Genomic DNA, 14,116 nt, shown 5'->3' with positions numbered 1-14,116 from the left:
TATCTGTTTTGTGGTAGAATCTTTAAACATCACCCTGCACTCTGAAATTCTCTTATGAAACATTTTCACCTTACCATATGTCTAACCATCTCCTAGAGTCATCTTAAAATCTGTTTCTTTAATTGTGCCTCAGTCTCTTATTCTAACTCTCCTAAAACTCCTATCATTATTGTACTAAGTTGAGACAGTGAGGTTTGACTGATGGCTATGACCAGATTGGTCATAGGGGACATAGTAGGATTACATAGTCAGCTTTTACTATGCGTTTATTAAAAATCCTACAGCATAAGGAAGCCAAAGTTTGTATTTCTGTAATTGACAGCAGTAACATTAAAAGTGATTGGTTACTCTGCATTTCAATTCACAGTATGTTCTGGTAAATTTGTTTTTTTAGCAATTACTCCCTCATTTATGATTATTTGAAATGTTCTCACAGATGTCTGTGCCGTTGGTTAGGCCAACATTTAATGTGTAATTTTTAATTGTGGAGATCCAGGTTCTTCAGGGACAAAATAAAATTAAACATGAATACTTTATTGTCTTTCAGGATTACGTCGGGGACCTGGCAGCTCAGATCAATAGGAATGAAGCTGAAGAATTTGTTATAGAGTGTCTTGGAACACTTGCTAATCTTACAGTTCCGGATCTAGACTGGGAGCTTGTTCTGAAGGAGTACAACTTGGTTCCATTCCTTAAGGACAAATTGAAACCAGGTTTGTTGAAGGGATGGATTTTACTGACTAATAGGTAATAAGAACACTGTTGCAACATTTAATTAAGGGGTTTATATATTGCAAAACACATTTTTGATGTTGGGTAATTATTATTTTGCAACCTTGTATAAAGCAAAAAAAGCCAAATATATTTATAATTTCTTTTATTGATAAAACACAAAGTAATTATTTCCTTTTTCTTGCCCAACAAGTTGAGCCTCTTGCAAATCTCCACATTGCCCTGAGCTTGAGTCTGTGTATTTCTCTAGCTTCCCACATGTCCCCTCTGGGCTCGACTTGTCCATTGAATATCAAGATGTTTACATTCTCTCTTTTTGGAGATGCTCATTGCCTTGTACTTATGGCTCAAATGTTACTTGTCAACCGCAACCCCAATATTGTCCAGGTCTTGCTGCAGTTGGGCATGGTCTGCTTCAGTATCTGAGGACTTGCGAATAGTGCAATTATCAGTGAACATCCTCATTTCAGGCTTAATAATGAAAGCAAAATCATTGATGACGCAGCTTAGGATGGGTTGGTGGCCTAGAAATAACTCCTACCAATGTTTGCTGTTTCCTAGCTCCATCCAAACTGATTCTACATCGGATATAAGATGCTCTCTCACTAATGTACTGATCTCATTCTTTGTTAATAGCACTACCTCACCCCTTTTTACCCCTCCTGCTTAACTGCCAAATACCATTGAACATTCAGTTCCCAGCCTTGCTCACTCTGCGGCATTTAGAGTCCAGAAATCTATCCATTTCCTTCACAGCCTTATATGGCAGAGAATTACACCCATTCACTCCCTCTTGAGTGAAGAGGTTTCTCCTTCTGTCAGTCCTGTATGGCCTACCCATCCAGTATCCTAAGACTGTGACCCCCCCCTTATTCAAGACCCCAGCCATAGGAAACAACATCTCTGCATCACAGCCCTGTCAGAATTGTATACGTTTCAATTAAATCCCCTCTCATTCTTTAAAATTCCAGTAAATATAGGCCCAGTCGACAATTCTGTCATCCCAGAAATCAGTCACGTAAACCTTTGCTGCACTCTCTCTATGGCACTATATCCTTTCTTCGATAAGGAGACTAAAACTGCACACAGTACTCCAGGTGTGGTCTCACCAAGGCCCTGTACAGCTGCAATAAGGCATTCATGTTCCTGTACTCAAGTCCTCTTGCAATGAAGTCCAACATAGTATTTGTCTTGACTGCATGCTTGCTTTAAGTGGCTGGTGTACAAGGGCACCCAGGTCCCTATGTACGTCAACATTTCTCAATCTATCACCATTTAAATAATACTTAGCTATTCTGTTTCTCGGCCCAAAGTGGATAATTTCACATTTATTTATCTACCATGTATTTTCCCACTCAACTTGTCTAAATCACCATGAAGCCGCTCAATACCCTCCTCATCACTCACCTTGCCACCAAGTTTTTTGTCATCGGCAAACTTGGAAATAATATATTTGGTTCCCTCATCCAAATCATTGATGTAAAGTTAAAGTATATTTATTATGTCACAAATAGGCTTACATTAACATTGCATTGAAGTTACGGTGAAAATCCCCTATGATGTATAGTATATTGTGAACACCTGGGGCCCAAGCACTGATCCCTTTGGGACCTCGCTGGTCACCGCCTGCCACACCGAAAAATACTTTTTTATTCCTATTCGTGTTTTCTGTCTGCTAACCAATTCTCAATCCATGCCAATATATTACCCCCACCCCATGTGCTTTAATTTTGCACACTAACCTCTTGTGTTGAACTTTATCAAACGCTTTCTGAAAATCCAATACAGCCCGTCCAATGGTTCTCCTTTATCTATTTTACTAATTATGCACTCATGAGACTCGAGTAGTTTTGTCAAGCAGGATCTTTCTTTCATAAATCTATTTTGATTTTCACTTTGTCTATTACCATTGATATTTTCTAAGTGTTCTGTTATCACATTCTTTATAATCAACTCCAGAATTTTCGCTGCTGTTGATGTTAGGCTAACTGGTCTGAAATTCCCTGTTTTCTCTCTCCCTCCTTTCTTAAATAGCAGGGTTACATTAACCACCCTCCGATCAGCCAAGACTGTTCTTTCTTTGTCACTTTTCATTTCTCTGGACGCTTGTATTTCCTATTTGTGTTCTTTTGCTTTCTCTTTGAGAGCAACTTGAGAGGAAATAGAGCTGCCATCAAAGCCTGGAGGTTGTTCTCAGGCAGGTGGACCGTGCGCAGCAATAAAACAGAGCGTGAGATAGAAACAGAAATTTTTAAAAGGTTAAAGTTTATTTATTTGTGTCACAAGTAGGCCTACATTAACACTGCAATGAAATTATCGGCAAAATCCCCTAGTCGCCACACTCCAGCACCTGCTTGAGTACACTCAGAGTCTGTCTTTTTCCTTTTTCCTGCCATTTTGTTTCTATGTTCTGAATGATAACCAGACCCCTGTCAATAGCCTAGCCAGTCCTCAGTGCACATAAAGGGTCCAGCTCTCTCCGGTTTTTGATTAGCCCTCTCACCTCATCCCAGCCCCTTGCTCAAATAGGTCTGGCTTCCATTCAGTAAATTTCCACAATACGGCAGTTGAGAGAGGAAACTTTTAACTTCATTTTAAATGGGCCTTCATGCAAGAGATCCTTTAATGTATCACCTGGATGTTGCGGGCTAAGTGGAACTTTCAAGCTGGGAACGAAATGTAATCCGTTTCTGTTGGTACGTATTGTTGAGTTTGTTACAACATTTGTTTTTCTGATTTATCAGGTTCAACAGAAGATGACCTGGTTCTGGAAGTGGTTATCATGATTGGTACTGTTTCTATGGATGATTCATGTGCTGCAATGCTAGCAAAATCAGGAATTATTCCTGCTCTTATTGAACTTCTAAATGGTAAGGCTTCCCAGAATTTCCTTAATTTTGTGCTCATTAATTTGGGGATATTCTGGGTAATGGAACTTTTCCCAACTCAGGCATGCAATATCAGCATCAAACAGTAAGGTTTCCTTTACTCAGCACTAACCTTAGATGAACACTCACTGATCTGTTGCGGCAATTTTTCCATAGCATCATGTAGCCTTATGAGTGAGATTTCTAGTGAAAGCCATATTAAAGCAGCCTGCATTAAGAATGCCCAAGTTCGATAGGGTTGTTATGGACTTTCACTCCGTCAGTCTGGGCTAGATTTAAATCCAGATTCCAGAGCTCAAGGGTCTACTGTACCATGTAGTTTCCTATACATTACAATGTCTATTGTGTCATTCAGCACTATTTTCTTTAATTGAAGTTAAACTCTAGTATTGGTCTAAATGTTACTTGGGAAGAACCTTTATTAGATAAGGTTTTAATCCCGATTTGCAACAAGGAACAAACAATAAATGAAGCCTTACCAGGGTCACCCAAATATACTAGAGTTCAAACAAATTCCAGCAAAACAAACTAAGATACTGGCTTTCCATTTTAAAAATGTCTGACGTGGTAAGATGCACCAATGCTGTACATATTTGTCCATTGGTTTTCTGACAGTACTCTGGAAAGTACAAGGGCATTGTATTCATTTTGTTTCCAATTCCTTCCATGGTGTTAGCTTCTCTATCTTTGTAACTTGCTCAAGTCTAACTTCCAAGATATGTGTTCCTTCAATTCTGGCCCCTTGTGCATCTCTACTTTGAAACACCCCACCATTGGCCACCTTGCCTTCAGCTGCTGAGGCACTAAGCTTTGGGAGCCCACCCCAAAATCTCCAAATCTCTATCTCATTTTCCTTCTTTAAGATCCTTTCTTAAGACTTTCCTCTGATCTAGCTTTTGGTTATCTCATGTAATATCACCTTCCTTGGCTCAGTGTCAAATTTCGCTTTATAATGCTCTAATGAAGCACCTTAAGGTGCTTTATTATGTTGAAGGCGTCATTTTATTTTCCCCACAGGTCATAATTCACAGTTAATTCTCCTACTGAAAATTAGGTTAGAGGAACAACAGAAAAAGCCAACCACAGAATAATGCACAATTTTAATCTCTGAGGCATAAACTTATGGACAAAATATAAATATGCTGCATAGGAGGAGTAAAATCCTGATAGAAAGAACAAAGAAAAATACAGCACAGGAACAGGCCCTTTGGCCCTCCAAGCCTGCGCCGCTCATGTGCCCACTAGACCATTCTTTTGTCTCCCTCTATTCCCAGTCTGTTCATGTGGCTATCCAGATAAGTCTTAAACGATCCCAGTGTGTCCGCTTCAATCACCTTGCTTGGCAGTGCATTCCAGGCCCCCACCACCCTCTGTGTAAAATACGTCCCCCTGACATCTGTGTTGAACCTTGCCCCCCTCACCTTGAACCCGTGACCCCTTGTGTTCGTCACCTCCGACCTGGGAAAAAGCTTCCCACTGTTCACTCTATCTATGCCCTTCATAATTTTATACACCTCTATTAGGTTGCCCCTCATCCTCTGTCTTTCCAGGGAGAACAACCCCAGTTTACCCAATCTCTCCTCATAGCTAAGACCCTCCATACCAGGCAACATCCTAGTAAACCTCTCTGTACTCTCTCCAAAGCCTCCACGTCCTTCTGGTAGTGTGGGACCAGAACTGGACGCAGTATTCCAAATGTGGCCTAACCATCGTTCTATACAGCTGCAACATCATATGCCAACTTTTATATTCTATGCCCCGTCCAATAAAGGCAAGCATGCCGTATGCCTTCTTCACCACCCTCTCCACCTGTGCTGCCACCTTTAAGGATCTGTGGACTTGTACACCCAGGTCCCTCTGTGTGTCTATACTCCTGATGGTTCTGCCATTTATTGTATAGCTCCCCCTTATATTAGATCTACCGAAATGCATCACTTCGCATTTATCTGGATTAAATTCCATCTGCCATTTCTCCACCCAATGTTCCAGCCTATCTATATCCTGCTGTATTCTCTGACAATGTTCATCACTATCCGCAACTCCGCAATCTTCATGTCGTCCGCAAACTTACTGATCACACCAGTTGGAAATATGTTTGAAATATCTTTGTACTAAGAAAAGCAGACTGAAAATTGCACTTCAAACTTCTGAGTTGGTGACCATTTGCTGCTTCATAAAAATCTACCTGTTAAGAGGTGGTTTAGTAAGCATCTTCCGATTTGAATATATGTATTGATGTCTTTAGCGGGTATGAGCAGGCATGAGTGACGTCATTTGTCGCACGGGCTTTCACAGGTCTAGTCTTATCATGAGGGACCTGTGCAACTAGTTGCCTCCAGTTCTGAGTCCATGCTATACTGTATTTTTATATAAGTAAAGAAGATTGAATATCACAATGCGTTCGACTATCTTTTTGTGGCCACATCTTTTTGGCAACAAGAAGAAAATGGCAAAATAAAAGGAAAAGAAAAATTCAAGGTTCAGCATGACACTACAAAGAATTGCACAGTGAGTGGCAGTTGAGGGCTCTGATCAGCAGGTTCGTGAGTTTACTGACGTAAAGCAGGTTAGAAGCATCATGACTATGTTTGGGACTATCAGTGAGTTTGTGGAAGGGAACAGGGACTGGACTGAATATGTGGAAAGGTTGGAACACTTTTTCTTGGCAAATGGAATTGCAGATGAGGTGAAAAAGCGCTCAGTTCTGTTTGGGTGTGGGTGGGAGGGGACTTTTCGGAAGATGGGACAGTCTATAGCTAACCTTGTTACCTAATTAAGACAACTTTGAATATTGTGAGTTTGGAGTAGTGTTGGAGGACATGCTCTGGGACAGACCAGTCTGTGGCATTAATGGGGACACCATTCAGTGTCGTTTGTTGGGAGAAGCCACACTGACTTTCAGGAAGGTTCCAGAAAATCTTTAGGGCATGGAAGTGGCTGTGAGCAATGCAAAAGATATTCAAAAGGCCATTGGCTGTGCACGGTGGGTACAGTGCATCAAATAATGAAAGAGGTTGCAAACAAGAAGATGAAAGCAATAAAATAATTTGGGTGTGGAGGGGACACATTGAATCATTGCGAATTTATGGATCCTGTTTGTGATGGTTGCAACAAAAAAAGGGTCAGATAGCTAAGAAATGCAGGGGTGCTCAGAACAAGTTGAAGGCTGAGCAGGGAAATTCAAATTTGAAAAAGCCTCAGTCGGCTACGCATTACCTGGAAAGCTCAGAGGAGGCACAGGAGCTCTCTCGAAATGTGTTTAATGTGAGTGAGGGGTGTGCAGAACCTTTCTATGCCACAGTAGAGGTCATTGGAAAGCAAATCAAGATAGATGGTGGATATGTAAGTTTCTAATTAGTGAGGAGATCTACAAGAAGAAATGGGGCTCCAAGCAGGCACCAGCTGTTACTCAGGCAGAAAAAAGAATCCTGTCAGTCGAGAGGGCAGTTTCCTCAATGGGCACTCTCCTTCAGTCGTTGGAAATCCTGCTACGTGATATGTCAGATATCCTGGTTAATTCAGGGAGATGGGGCCGGAGAAAGAATGTCTGTGTGCTGGATTTCCCAAGGGGAGCTAAGGATAAATTCCTGGTTGAATTTGAGAACTGGCTGTCATGCTTTTGAAATCACGATTTGAATGCTTGGCTTTTCAAGTTTGAAGAGGCATTCTTTACTTGGTGTTTGAGATCTGGGGTCGGTTATACATCCCAATTACTGGTCTTAGTTGCCTTGACCTTGGTGTTCGTCCAGAAGGGCCGGATGTGGTGGGACTTTGCCACCTCTCGGTCAATGTCTCTCTCTGTTGGGGCTGCTGGACAACGACACAACAGAGATGCAGAGACCTTGGTGAAACTGTGGATTGATCCTTGATGCTACTTGACAATCCTGCCAAGGCTTTCAACTTTTTGGGGAGTTGAAGGATTGTGTCTTCCCCGAGATATCCCGTTTGTTGCGTGTCTTGACAATTCTTCTGGTTGGTGGGGTCTTCTTGATGGAAAATGGGTTGAATTTTCTGGTTGATGGTGGGGCTTAGGTGGCACCTCCAGTGTGGCTGGAGATGAATGAGGCTTATTTTATGATGAGCCCAAACATGGGTGAGAATCTTTGGCTTATTGGCTTTTCTTTTATCTGTGTCAATATCCCTTAAAGCTGTTTAGGCAAAGGTAGCATGTAATTTGAAAATTTGTATTTGGAAGGTGTGGCGATTATATTCCCTAGTGGAAGATACCCTGTTAACTGTGGGGTCAGAGGGTGAGTTTCGATAGCTGGGCTGTTTTATCCGTGAGGCTGCGTAGTTCTGCTCCTGTCATCCTGTGTGTGAGAGTGTAAACTATCACGCCACTTCTTGGGTTTGGGATTGTATCCTGACATTCCCCTCTCTCTCTCTGAGGTATCCTTTCATTGTTTGGAAGTTTTGGAGTGCTGTTTTTGGCTCCAATTGATTATATTTGACTCCACGGGCTCCCTTATGCTGTATAGCTCGGTTCTTGTTATCCTGTGGGTGAGTGTGTGCACCGTTATGCCATGTGCTCATGTCTTTATCCTGATATCCTCCACTTTTTGTAATATCCTTTCATTATCTGTGCGAAGGGAGACACCAATTACAATGACTACAACAAATTGTAACTGATAATCCTAACTAATTTTAATGATATTTGCAGGTCTTTTCTGTATGTGTATTTGGAATGATGATTGATCTGTGCTGTCCTGGATTTTGGGTGTTTGTTGCATTAAGTGGTAAAATGAAAAATCTTCAATTAAAAACATTTTTAAAAAATGTACCTTTAGGCTCTGGTGCAAGCCAATAATTTGTTTATTTTAAATTCTGCATTAACATTGCTTTGTCAGTACAAAGCTATTGAAGAAATTTGAGGCATTAGTGTGAATTGGTAGTTAATTTCCTGACCTGCAGTATGCAATCTACTCTTGGCCCAAAAATTGCACAAGATTTTCTTAGAACTTTGATTTTGTATTACGACTTACTTTTGTTTTGGGTGACACTCCATTTTAAGAACAGTGACCGCATTCTACATCTCAAGGGACAAATCTGCATGTTTCTACACCTCACAAATAGTGTTCCAAAATTAAAATTTGACATTAAACTACCAAAAAAGGTATCAATTTGCTTGAGTAAAGTATGTACTTCCTACCTTTTATCTTTTTCAGTGTATTACAATCTCCATAGAGATGGGTAAATTTTAAAGAGGAGATTCTAACTTAGTTGTTAGCTAAAAGAATAACCTGACAACCTTTCACATTTTAAAACTTTTACTGTAACAAATGACTAAAAGAACACTCTTGACTTAACACTATTTTCTTTTTTGTAGGCAACTTAGACTTTAACTATAGAAAGTGACATTCTGCTGCGATACTTAGCACCCATCGTGTTCACCACAAAATTGCATTCCTTTCAGTAAACAATCCAAAATTGCTTCCAATGGGTTCCTATATCCCTATTTTGCTCAATAGTAACTTTCAGTGACTGTCTCCAGACATTTCCCTCAGTTTTCAGAGATATTTAAAGTGCATCATCAACAGGAAAATTTGTTCTTCTTTCCCCTGGTCATGCCAGAACAAATTTCCAAGTATCCATAGATGGTGACAAGATCCGTCTCTTCGATTAGAGAATGTCTCCCTCCTGCATCCGGCTATGGTAGCTTGCAGAGTCAAGCAGCATTTTCTCTCCGTTGACCACACAGAGAACCTCTAATATCTGTCTGGGATATTCACTGATTTGTAAGGAAGCTTGTAACCTGATGTCAAAAATTGCTTCCTCTGCCTCCTTTCCCATGATAATGTGAGAAGCATTAGCCTAAATGCTAATTAGCTATCCCTGAGCTAACCTCCCTTTCAACATAGAAGTAAATGGATAATTTATAGAACAAGCCAATACCTACAATGTATTTCTAGGACTTTGTGTTTCACGTCTGGATTTCCATTCCTCCAACCGTGATTGGAACAGAGATGGGTGGGTTTAAAAATGATGGATAGGACCTGATTCTAGAATTCCCATCCTAATTCCAACATCACCTGTTTTCACTGGCAGCGAGACCACATGCTGTACTCCTGATCTGGCCAGTTCCCTAACTGGGTTAGGCATCTATCAAATTGGGACAAAGTCCCAGAAAATTGAGACAGGCTTTCCAACCAGCCCGCTTCAGCATTTGCTTGCCCCTGTGGCTCCCTCCAGTCTGCCTCTGCATGTGACAACGCCAACTCAGTTTTGCACAGATAAAGCTATTGTTTTAAAACATAATATTTTTATAAGCCAAATTTTTGTAACAAGAGACATAATATGCTAGCAATAATTTTGGTGTTCCTTATGTGACCCAATTGTGTGTAAATGGACCTGTTTGCATTTTCTACAAAAATACACAGATTGGATCAAGTGAAGCCATGTCTTCCATTTTTCCTTTTAGTAGGTACTTATTTGGTATGTTACTTGCAGATTTGATGGGATTTGTAAATTAACACATTTAGTCTAAATTGCTCTTGACATTAAATTTCTATTTAATATTGGATCTGGCAATGACTGAAGAACCTTGTTAAAAGCAAGCACAATCTAAAACAAAATCAGTGCAACTTTTCAAGTGTAGAATAATCATTGTATCACAATACAAGGATAGACTACTGTAATCGCTAAGCAGGTCACTTAGCAGCAAAAAAGAAAATGCACGGTGCAACCCCTCGTTGCAGTGGAACTGCAGCTTTTATTTTTCGGATGTTGACTAGCCTACTGTGTTGTTCACAGCAGTTTTTTTCTGCACAGGTAGAGGCAACTAAATAATGTATTATTACACTTAAAAATTTGTTTACTGCCAAGTACCTAAACTACAAATCCTTAATACTTGAGCTTAGTTTGTCAGAATATTAATTACTATTTTTTCATAATTTTAAATGCATATTTGTTTTGCATCTTAAAATGACTTAAAATTATTTGACAAGTTGAAAAGTAAAGCACTTATGCAGCTTACCATGAAGATCTATGATTGATTTGGTTTGGCACTTGACATAAGGAGAAATTAAAACTGGATAAAGGCAAAATGCTGCGGCTGCTGGAATCTGAAACTAAAACAGAAAATGCTGGAAAATCTGAGCAGGTCTAATAGCATCTATGGAGAGTGAATAGAGTCAACATTGAGTTTGGGAGACCCTTTGTCAGAATTGAAGACAAGGAAAATAGAAGATGGTTTATACTGTGGCTGGGGGGGGGGGGGAGGGCGGTTGGTGGCTGTAATTGCTAGACATGGCAGAGAAAAAGGGAATGTAAATAGTGATGATAAAGGTTAGGAATAGTGATAATGGGTCCATTAAGAAATCAGAATGTGTAAATGGCAGAACAAAGGTGCAGAGTGTGGGAAAGCGGCATAGCCCTCGTGGGGCGGGGTGGGGGTGTTGAAACCAGATGGAAAGCGAGATTTTGGAATTTCCAAATTTCTGCCTACTCCAGCATGATGCCACCACTCAACACATCTTCCCCTCACTCTCCCTGTTAACATTCTCCAGGGACTATTCCCTTCAGGACACCCTGGTTCACTCCTCTATCACACCCAACACCTCAGCCACAGCCCATGGCTCCTTCCCATGCAATCGTAGAAGGTGCAACACCTGTTCCTTCACCTGCTAATCATCCCTGCTTCCCATCCCAGAGCCCAAACACACTTTTCAGAGGAAGCAGTGCTTCATGTGCACTTCCACTGCTCCAATGCAGTTTACTCTACATCAGAGAGACCAAACGCAGACTGGGTGACTGCTTTGCAGAACATCTTCGGTTTGTCTGCAAGCAGGACCCAGACCTTCCTGTCACTTGCCATTTCAACACACCACCCTGTTCTCCTGTCCACATGTCCGTCCTTGACCCTTTGCACTGCTCTAGTGAAGCCCAATGTAAACTGGAAGAACAGCACCACATCTTCCAATTGGGCACTTTACAAACTGCACGGTGAGTGCTGTTTGACTGAGAGGCGTACATTTGGAGTTGGGTGAAAACAGGGAGTTATAAGGAGGTAAGTAGTCAGAGAATCATAGAAACCCTACAGTGCAGAAAGAGGCCATTTGGCCCATCGACCACAATCCCCCCAGGCCCTACCCCCATATCCCTACATATTTACCCACTAATCCCTCTAACCTACGCATCTCAGGACACTGAGGGGCAATTTTAGCATGGCCAATCAACCTAACCCGCACATCTTTGGACTGTGGGAGGAAACCGGAGCACCCGGAGGAAACCCACGCAGACACGAGAAGAATGTGCAAACTCCACACAGACAGTGACCTAAGCCGGCAATCGAACCCAGGCCCCTGGAGCTGTGAAGCAGCAGTGCTAACCACTGCTACCGTGCCACCCGTACATTGAACTTGCTTTCAGGATGAGCTAAATTAGTTCTTATTTGGGAAGATAAAAGCTGCACTTTAGTGCATTCCTGCAACAGGAATCAGCTGAGTCAGCTCTCAACTGAACTTGGCTCGTTGTTTATGCAACTAGTTAAAACCAGTTCCAGGGCTTTGTAAGTTGTGCCTATAAAAACAGAGGCCTCAGAGTGCTGTTTTGACTGCACGGTGAGTGCTGTTGGAGTTAGGTGAAACAGGCAGCAGAGACTACAAGAGAGAGTGCTGATTGGTAAGTAAGTGTAATTTTTCTTCTTGTTCTTGGCATTGTAGTTGTACACTACTGTAGTGTTTGTGTAATTTCTGTGGTTTATAGTTTCAGTAGTAACAAGGAGCAGGAAAGAAGGGTCCTCGAAAATTGGATATAATCTGAAACAAAACATCTTTCAAAAGTTTAATTTAAAGGGGTAAGACATGACAGGAGAGCTCCAAGCCATGGTTTGCTCCTCTTGCTTCATGTGGCAGGCTGGGGACAGTTCTAGTCCCCTGGGTCAGCATATGTGCAGGAAGTGTCTCCAGCTACAGCTCCTAGAAGCTCGAGTTTCAGAGCTGGAGCAGCAGCTGGAGACACTGGAGCATTTGACAAGGTGCCACACCAAAGACTGCTACATAAGATAAAGGTGCATGGTGGTACAGGTAATGTATTAGCATGGATAGCGGATTGGTTAACTAAGAGAAAGCAAAGAGTGGGGGTAAATGGGTGTTTTTCTGGTTGGCGATCAGTGACTCGTGGTGTGCCTCATGGATCAGTGTTGGGACCGCAATTGTTTACGATTTACATAGATGATTTGGAGTTGGGGACCAAGAGTAGTATGTCAAAATTCGCAGATAACATGAAGATGAGTGGCAGAGCAAAGTGTGCAGAGGATGCTGCAAGTCTGCAAAGGGATATAGATAGTCTAAGTGAGTGGGCGAGGGTCTGGCAAATGGAGTACAGTGTTGGTAAATGTGAGGTCATCCATTTTGGTAGGAATAACAGCAAAATGGACTATTATTTAAATGGTAAAAAATTGCAGCATACTGCTGTACAGAGGGACCTGGGTGTCCTTGTGCAGGAATCTCAAGGAGTTGCTTTGCAGGTACAGCAGGTAATTAAGAAGGCAAATGGAATTTTGTCCTTTATTGCTAGAGGGATGGAGTTTAAAAACCGCGAGGTTATGTTGCAGCGGTGTAAGGTGCTGGTGAGGCCACACCTGGAGTACTGTGTACAGTTTTAGTCTCCTTACTCAAGAAAACATATTCTGGCATTGGAGGGGGTGCAGAGGAGATTCGCTAGGTTGATTCCGGAGTTGAGAGGGTTGGCTTATGAGGAGAGACTGAGTAGACTGGGGCTATGCTCATTCGAATTCAGAAGAATGAGAGGAGATCTTATAGAAACATATAAGATTATGAAGAGAATAGATAAGATAGAAGCAGGGAAGTTGTTTCCACTGGTGAAACTAGAACTAGGGGGCATAGCCTCAAAATAAGGGGTAGCAGATTTAGGACTGAGTTGAGGAGGAATTTCTTCACACAAAGGGTTGTGAATCTGTGGAATTCTCTGCCCGGAGAAGCAGTCGAGGCTGCCTTATTGTTTTTAAGGCAAGGATAGATAAATTTTTGAACAGTAAAGGAATTAAGGGTTGTGGTAAGTGGAGCTGAGTCCACGAAAAGATCAACCCTGATTCTTCTTGAATGATGGAGCAGGCTTGAGGGGCCAGATGGCCTACTCCTGCTCCTAGTTATGTTCTTGTGTTCTTTACAAGCTTCCGGACTGAACATTAAATTCAACAACTTCAGAGCTTGAACTCGCTCCTCCACCTCCCTTCCATTTCATTTTATTTAATTTCTTCTTTTCATCTTATTAATACATTTTATTACTTTATATTATTTTTATTTTTCCACTTCTAACATCTCGCTTTCTATTTTGTTTCACCCCTCCCCCCACTACACTAGGGCCATCTGCCACATTCCTACACACTACACCTTTGTTCTGCCATTTACACATTCCAATCTCTTAATGGATGTGATTAGCACCATTCCTAGCCTTAATCATCACTATTTACATCCCCTTTGTCTTTTTGTGTATGCCATCCGTATCAATTATAGCCCACATCCTCCCCTCACCCT

General features: G+C 41.5%; 1 protein-coding gene across 3 annotated transcripts in view; it reads left to right on the top strand.

Annotated features, from left to right (window-relative positions):
• The window catches only part of kifap3a (kinesin-associated protein 3a), a 213,617-nt gene that overhangs the window by 117,009 nt on the left and 82,492 nt on the right, over positions 1–14,116 (top strand). For all 3 annotated transcript variants that reach the window (XM_078218349.1, XM_078218351.1, XM_078218350.1), the window contains exons 14-15: positions 548–713; positions 3,477–3,602. In XM_078218349.1, the coding sequence (XP_078074475.1) occupies positions 548–713; positions 3,477–3,602 (292 nt within the window). The remainder of the gene's footprint in view (positions 1–547; positions 714–3,476; positions 3,603–14,116) is intronic.

Source organism: Mustelus asterias, chromosome 8 (genome assembly GCF_964213995.1).
Source record: "Mustelus asterias chromosome 8, sMusAst1.hap1.1, whole genome shotgun sequence".
Taxonomy (NCBI): Eukaryota; Metazoa; Chordata; class Chondrichthyes; order Carcharhiniformes; family Triakidae; genus Mustelus; species Mustelus asterias.
This window is presented reverse-complemented; position numbering and strand designations above follow the sequence as displayed.